This window comes from Dasypus novemcinctus, chromosome 16 (assembly GCF_030445035.2).
Source record: "Dasypus novemcinctus isolate mDasNov1 chromosome 16, mDasNov1.1.hap2, whole genome shotgun sequence".
Taxonomy (NCBI): domain Eukaryota; kingdom Metazoa; phylum Chordata; class Mammalia; order Cingulata; family Dasypodidae; genus Dasypus; species Dasypus novemcinctus.
In genome coordinates this window covers 93,794,050-93,801,297 of record NC_080688.1, presented here as the reverse complement: position 1 = coordinate 93,801,297, position 7,248 = coordinate 93,794,050, and the positions used below count along the sequence as shown (strand labels likewise).

The window sequence follows — 7,248 nt, the reverse complement described above, 5'->3', positions numbered from 1 at the left end:
GGTATCTGCATGAGACTATGTTAATACATAACTTGCCTATATCCTAATTTTTTTAAACTTTGAAGCTTTTCAAATAGACCTTGCAAAGCTAAATTTTCATTGTCTGGACTTTACAGAGGATATCACCAAGTATCAAAATTCTTTTCTGTTAAAGTTATCTAAACTTGAAATTAATTCACATACCAAATTATTTTATACTAAATATATTGAAAGAAAAAATTAGCCATATTTCTAACTTCATTTTTTATTTATTATTCCAAAGCAGATATGCTCTGCTGAGGTATTTCTAAAATTATAGTTACCTAGCCTTGAAACCTTGGTTATGTGTGAAAGTAAAAATCTCTTTTCTAAGAATACTTTTTCTCCATCAGTAAAATTAAGCATCAACTTGTACACCATGAAAGAGTCCAGGGAAATCACATCTTTATAATGTTTTTGCAAAGAAGCAGCTTTTATAATTAGGAAATTAATCCAAAAAATACATAAATACCTTGTGTTTGTCTGCTATTAAATTGAGAAAAGTCACAAAATGGTTTGAAAGACTTTTTTTTTCTTCAACCAAAATACAAGTAGGCTTTAGATTCATCTGTTAAGGCCTTGACTTCAATAGGCAACTAACGAATACAATCCGCTAAACTGGGCTTTCTATACAAGTAGGAATTAGAGTCTGTCCTGAGAGGGCATTTAATGCTAAACGCAAAATAAAAAACCCAACAAGAACAAATATTCCCATAGTTTTAACTTTGGGCTTATTTGGTCACCAAAATTAATCGACATTCCTAAAACAGTTTAACACACAATTGGAAAAAAAAAAGTGCAAAAAAAGAATCTTTAAAACTCTAGCATAATTACAATTATTCTGAATATTCTGACTGCAGCCAGGTATATATACTGACATTCAAGGGAAACCTTGGGATTTATAATAATCCAGAATCACAAGAATAAGTCAAATAAGGCTTTTCTTTTCCTTAAAAAAATATACAATACACAAAGCAGTTTGGAAAAAAAAGTAATATTATTTAACAGTTTTCTGACTTAAATATTTTTACATAACAAGTTTCCATATCACCATCAATATACACATAAGCCAAAAGTGAACAAAAAGATCAAAAGATGCCCTTCCAAAATAACAGTGAAATGTCTCTTTAAGATTCTGAAGTGATCTCTCTCTTAATATACAAAGTCCATACAGTATATATAATAAAACTACTCTCCTCTGAAACCAACCAAGGAGGCAATGAGAGAAAATAAAGGCAATTATTTTTTCAGGGAAAAAAATAAAACCCAGCTTTATATTACAATGAAAAAGATATCCATTTATTAATAAAATGAATACAATACTGATCTGGAAGTGCTTGTAGGAAGCCGAAAACTCTGATTATCTCTTTCTGTAATTGGAACTAGTGCTTGTATTTACAAAATATACTGTTCAGCCACACAGAGGCCCATATATCTGTATATATACATATATATTTATATATAGAACATATAAATAATTTCAAAGGAAAAATTAAAATTAAGTAAAGAGTTTTCCATCTTTGGAATGTTATAGGAAAGACTTGCTCTTTGCTCCAGCGTGGGGCGGGATTTAGTTTCGGACAGGTTTAATGTGGCACCATTGATGATACTAAAGAGTTCCCTGAAAGTAAAAAATACATTTGTTTATGCATGAGGGGAAAACCACGGGTGTTATGGATCCTTACTCTTAAACTGCAAGCACGGTTTTTATTTGTTGAGGTGGGCAGAGCCACAGTTACTTGGTTCCGAGGCGCACACTTCTGTGCGCCTCGTGTCAAGGTATGGCTTGTGCTTTCTGCGCTCGCCTGGCCCACGGACCCGCCCATGGACATCTGCAGAAGGGCACTCATCGCCCCGCGTGGAGGGTTCCACTCGACTTGGACCCACTTACCCCATTCCCCGCTCAGGCCTAGAGGCTGCATTCTAGGAGCTAATGATTCGACGTCTGCACAACTGGGAGAGAACTGGGCCAGCCGTCTCTCAAGATATCAGCTGTGTTAACTTACTGTACACGACAAAGGCTCCATTTGCACTCCTTTAAATGCCCAGAGAAGAGGGTGGAAAGTACTTCCCTGGGCAGGACGTTCTCGGAACTTCACGCACCTCACTCAGATCTGTTTCTTAAGCTCTGCTTCTTAGAACAGAAAGCAGGAAGCAAAATCTTTTTACGTGTCCAGGTTACGTTGGTCTTTGCTAATACAAAGAAATCACACTACGACAATAGCAAGACCCAGTTAAGAAAGTCTTCTTTTCTAACTAGATACACTGGCCGTGGAGGAGAGAGGAAACTGCCTGTGGTAGTGTGGTACCTGAGTTCAGTGATTCGTAGACACACGAGAACATGTTTGTATTTTTCCCAGTTTTTTTCCTAGAAGTCTCTGAAAGACAATGATTCTTTAGATAATTTTATAGGTAAAAATACTGCTGTATTAACATTTGTCGCACTTGAAGCTCCACACAGAAGTTCCAAGAGCTTTGTTCTTCACGAACTTCAGAAGTGTTCTTCCAAGCGTAGTTTAGAACTCCATCAGAAAACGCTGGCCAGGCCCTGCCACTCGCCGGCCGGTTCCTGCGCCGCCGCGCCCAGGTGCAGGGTCCGAGCCAGCTCCTCCCCGTCCTGCTGCTGCCGGCCCCCGGGGTCCTGTAAAGGGCCTGCCAGGCGGCCAGACAAGCACGGGTCACTCAGGGGCAGCAGGCGGCGCCCGCTGACACGCACAGGCTCTCCTCTCCACCCGGGGACAACCAGGGCTATCTGAGCCACAGTAAAATGACGGTCGTCACTGGGCACTACCAGGCCCAGTCGCGCAAAGGCCACGCTTCCACCCCACGGCCACGAAAGGCGGAGCGGCCCCACCCAGTCGCCTGTTCCAACAGGACCTGGCCCCGGGCCCCGCCCCCACCGCCCCGGGCCCCGCCCCCGGCCCGCCCCCATCCACCTCCCTGGCCCTGGCCCACCCTCGGCCTCCCCGGCGCCCGCCTCCCGGCCCTCCTCACCCGCGCAGCCGTGCGCACGCCGCACGTGCAGCTTCATGTTGCTCTTCTGGGTGAAGCCCATGGCGCAGTAGCGGCAGCGGTAGGGCCTCTCGCCCGTGTGCTTCTTCATGTGCACCTGCAGCGCGCTCTTCTGGTTGAAGGCCTTCTCGCAGAGCGTGCAGTCGAAGGGCCGCTCCCCTGCGGAGAGGCGAAGCGTCGTCCCGGGCCGCGCTCCCGCGGCTCCCACCGTGCCCCGGTGCCCGCCTCACCCCGGGGAGCCCCAGCGCCCGCGAGATGAACAGCAACGGCCTGCCCGGCCGGCAGTGCCCGGAAGGGGGTGGGCGGCAGCTCGCGACGGGAAGGGCGGAGTGCCCAGTGCTCGGAGTCCTGACCTGTGTCCCTTCCAGGCTGAGCTGATCTTCCCGCTCTCAGGGCAGGGGCACCGCCCCCGGGCTCCCTGGGCGCCCGCTGCCCCGCCCCCGGCCCGCGCCCTGCCCGAGGCCCCAGCCAGGGACCACGCGGGCGCGACGGAGGCTCCAGACCAGGGGCTCCGGGGCACCCGAAAGCCCCGGGGGAAGGGGCTGAGCGCAGCCAGCGCCGCCGGCCAGCAGGAGCCGGGCGTCCCCCCAGACGCCGGGCATCCGCCAGCGGCCAGCAGGTGCCGGGCGCCCCCCGGCGGTCACCAGGCCCCACCGGGGCGCCTGCAGCCGCTCGCGTGGCGTGGTTCGTTCGGCACGCCGCCGCCCGCCCCTCCCTGTACGCGGAGCCGACCACCCCCGCGGAACAGCTCGGCGGAGCCCGACAGCGGCCTGGGGCCCCGCGCCGGCAGGTCCCGGGCAGGAAGGGCTGCGGGGGTGGGACCGAGTCCTGCCCCGCAGCGGAAGGGACCCGGGACCCAGGAGCGCCCGGGCCCAGGGGCACGCCCCGGGCGGGACCCCGCAGAGGTGAGGCTTGGCTCCTGCACGCGGCGAGCGAAGGACAACGGCCTGGCCCGCTCGGGGCCACGGGCGGGGAGCGGCGCCGAGGGGAACGCTGCCGCCCAGAGAGGCGGGCAAGCCAGGCCCCCAGGATCTCCACCCAGAGGGGAAAGCCACGCACAAGGCTTACCACTAACGCTGCGTGCTTGGACCCACCACATAAATAACAAAACTCACAAGCTATTTCAACCCCCATTTTAAAAAAGAGAAGGTCAACTTGAGATTTTCTCTAACTTTTTTTTTTTTTTTTTTAAAAGATTTATTTATTTATTTAATTTCCCCCCCTCCCCTGGTTGTCTGTTCTTGGTGTCTTTTTGCTGCGTCTTGTTTCTTTGTCCGCTTCTGTTGTCGTCAGCGGCACGGGAAGTGTGGGCGGCGCCATTCCTGGGCAGGCTGCTCTTTCTTTTCACGCTGGGCGGCTTTCCTCACGGGCGCACTCCTTGCGCGGGGGGCTCCCCCACGCGGGGGACACCCTTGCGTGGCACGGCACTCCTTGCGCGCATCAGCACTGCGCATGGCCAGCTCCACTCGGGTCAAGGAAGCCCGGGGTTTGAACCGTGGACCTCCCATATGGTAGACGGACGCCCTAACCACTGGGCCAAAGTCCGTTTCCTCTCTAACTTTTAAAATACTGATCAGAGTTCACCATCAATCTTTTCATGACCTAATTAACAAGACGACTATAACTGGAATATCATATGCTACTTTCATATCAAAATTCCAAAGCACAAAAGGAAAAAATTCAGGAACAGAATTAGAAGTAGCAGTTTCTAAAAATCAAATAAAGTGCTGACAGGGAGCTGGTGAGGGCGCTGAGCGCTGCGTTCGTAGGGGCCTGTGTGGAGGGGCCTCCAAAGCCGCCAGGACGCCGCTGCACCATGCCACGGGGTCCAGAGGCAGTGCCTGGCCGAGCACGCCCAGGGCAGCGCCACCCTGAGCAGCGCACTGGTCCGTGCAAGCGCTGTGCTAACACCTGCGAGCCGGCGGACCAGGCCCCGAGGCGGGGCAGTGCGGGGGGCAGCGCGGGGGGAAGCACGAGGGGGCAGTGCAAGGGCCTAGCGCCGGCCTCTGGGGACCACAGGCCCCGGAGAAGAGGTGCCTCCTGAACGCCAACAAAGAGGAGGGCAGGGCGGATTTAGGAAGCCAGACCCTTCCGGGGCTGGAGGGCCTGCAAGCTGAGGCCGAGGAAACCAGAGGCCAAGGGGTCGGCGAGGCCCCCCTGCAGAGCCCACCCACCCCTCTGGTTTTCCCGGAGCCTTAAGGAGGGGCCAGCCTGGAGGTGAACTCCATCATCCCGATGTGAGACGGGCTGGACGGGGCCCACAGGGCTGGGGTGGACGGTCAGGCTGTCGGCCACATGCGCAGGCCGCGGGGCAGGCGGTACTGGGCCCGGGGGGAGGGAGGGGCAGTGGGTGAGCGACAGGCCGGCGTGCTTGGTCCTGGGGCTGAGTGGAGGTGCCAGGGGCAGGTGACGGGCCGCTGGAGCGCTAGAGAAAGGCCAGGCTGGGCTGAGTGCGGCCCCTTCTGGTGTCCACTGGCAGCCCCGGGTGGCGAGGGCGCAGGGCCCGGGAGAGGGCAGGGGAGCTCCGCGTGCTGCCCTGTTCGCAAGGCCGAGCAGCGGCAAGAGGCGCACTGAGGTGGCACCGAGGCGGTGGGGCCTCTGCTTCGTCGGTCCTGAGGTGGGAGACTGGAGTGGTAGGAGGGGGGCCAGAGGATGAGACGGACAAGGAAGGGCAAGACGGGTTCCTTGGGTGCCTAGAGATGGCCCTGAGGGCGGGGGTGGCTCACGGCCGGGGCGGGGCAGGCACCGAGCAGCGGCCTCCTGGCTTCTGCTTGTGGTCATAATGCAGATGGTAGAAACTTTTGCTTGAAAAAATCAGTTTAAGTGATACTCTGATCAAAAACCATTAGAGGGAAGCGGACTTGGCCCAGTGGCTAGGGCGTCCGTCTACCACATGGGAGGTCTGCAGTTCAAACCCCGGGCCTCCTTGACCCGTGTGTAGCTGGCCCACGCGCAGTGCTGATGCGCGCAAGGAGTGCCCTGCCACGCAGGGGTGTCCCCCGCGTAGGGGAGCCCCACGCGCAAGGAGTGCGCCCCGTAAGGAGACCCGCTCAGCACGAAAGAAAGTGCAGCCTGCCCAGGAATGGCGCCCCACACGGAGAGCTGACACAAGATGAACCAACATAAAGAGACACAGATTCCCGTGCCACTGACAACAATAGAAGCGGACACAGAAGAAAACGCAGCAAATAGACACAGAGAACAGACAACTGGGGCGGGGTGGGGAGGGGAGAGAAATAAAATAAATCTTAAAAAAAATCATTAGAGAAGGTGGAGGTGGCTCAGGTGAGTGGGCTCCTGTCTACCATATGGGAGGCGCAGGTTAGATTTCTGCAGCCTCCTGGTGAAGGCAAGCTGGCCTGCACCGCCACGGAGAGCTGATGGCAGACACCGAATGCAAACAACAAGGGGGGGCATAAATATATGAAGTAAAATAAATCTTAAAAAATAAGCAGTAGAGCACCCACCTCCCACATGGGAGGTCCTAGGTTGGAATCCCAGTGCCTCGTGGAAAAACAGAAACAAGCAAAACGAACGAGAACACCAACTTGGGCAGCTGATGTGGCTCAGTGGTTGAGCACCGGCTTCCCACATACGAGGACCCCCATCCCTGGCCCCTGGTACCGCAAAAAAAAAACTCAGTTGAAAAATGAAGCATTGGGCCCCGGCCTTGTAACAACGCATTAGCGTAGGGCACCCGCGCTCGCGCTGCGGCTCGCTCGCCCCCGAGAGCTGCCCGTACCTGTGTGGATGCGGCCGTGCCGCTCCAGCTGGCTGGGCTTGGCGAAGGCCTTCCCGCAGGCGTCGCACTTGAACACGCGGGGCTTCTGCGAGCTCAGCGACGGCCCGGCCTGGTGCGTCTGCAGGTGCTCCTGCGGGAGAGAAGACAGCCCTGCGGTCACACCTGACGGGGAGCTGGGGACCGCCAAAGGAAGGCACACGCACACATGCATGCCAGCGGCGGGTCGACTCCCAGCTGTCTCCGGCTTGTGCCTCCAGGGCTCAGGGAGAACCGGGCGTGCGGGAAGGCGGGCCTGGGGCGGTGGGCCTGGGGCGCCAGGGGCCTGAGGCTTGGAGCGCAGCCCCACCAAGCCCCGCCTTCCCCCGCCAGGGAAGGGTAGTTCCTGCGTCCGGTGTTAGGCCTCAGCATGTGAGCAACGAGCATGGGCAAGGGGTGCAAGGTGAGCTAACCCTCCCGGAGCTGACGCGTCATCCTGA

The 7,248-nt window shown here is 55.1% G+C and overlaps 1 protein-coding gene across 2 annotated transcripts in view; it reads right to left on the bottom strand.

The window, feature by feature from the left end:
• Positions 1 to 996: 996 nt before the first annotated feature.
• Positions 997 to 7,248, bottom strand: part of ZNF236 (zinc finger protein 236) — a 152,181-nt gene continuing 145,929 nt past the window's right edge. For both annotated transcript variants that reach the window (XM_058277909.2, XM_071208593.1), the window contains 3 exons: positions 6,773 to 6,902; positions 3,013 to 3,189; positions 997 to 2,670 (listed from right to left, as the gene is read on the bottom strand). In XM_058277909.2, coding sequence (XP_058133892.1) covers positions 2,546 to 2,670; positions 3,013 to 3,189; positions 6,773 to 6,902 — 432 coding nt within the window. In that variant the 3' untranslated portion in view covers positions 997 to 2,545. The remainder of the gene's footprint in view (positions 2,671 to 3,012; positions 3,190 to 6,772; positions 6,903 to 7,248) is intronic.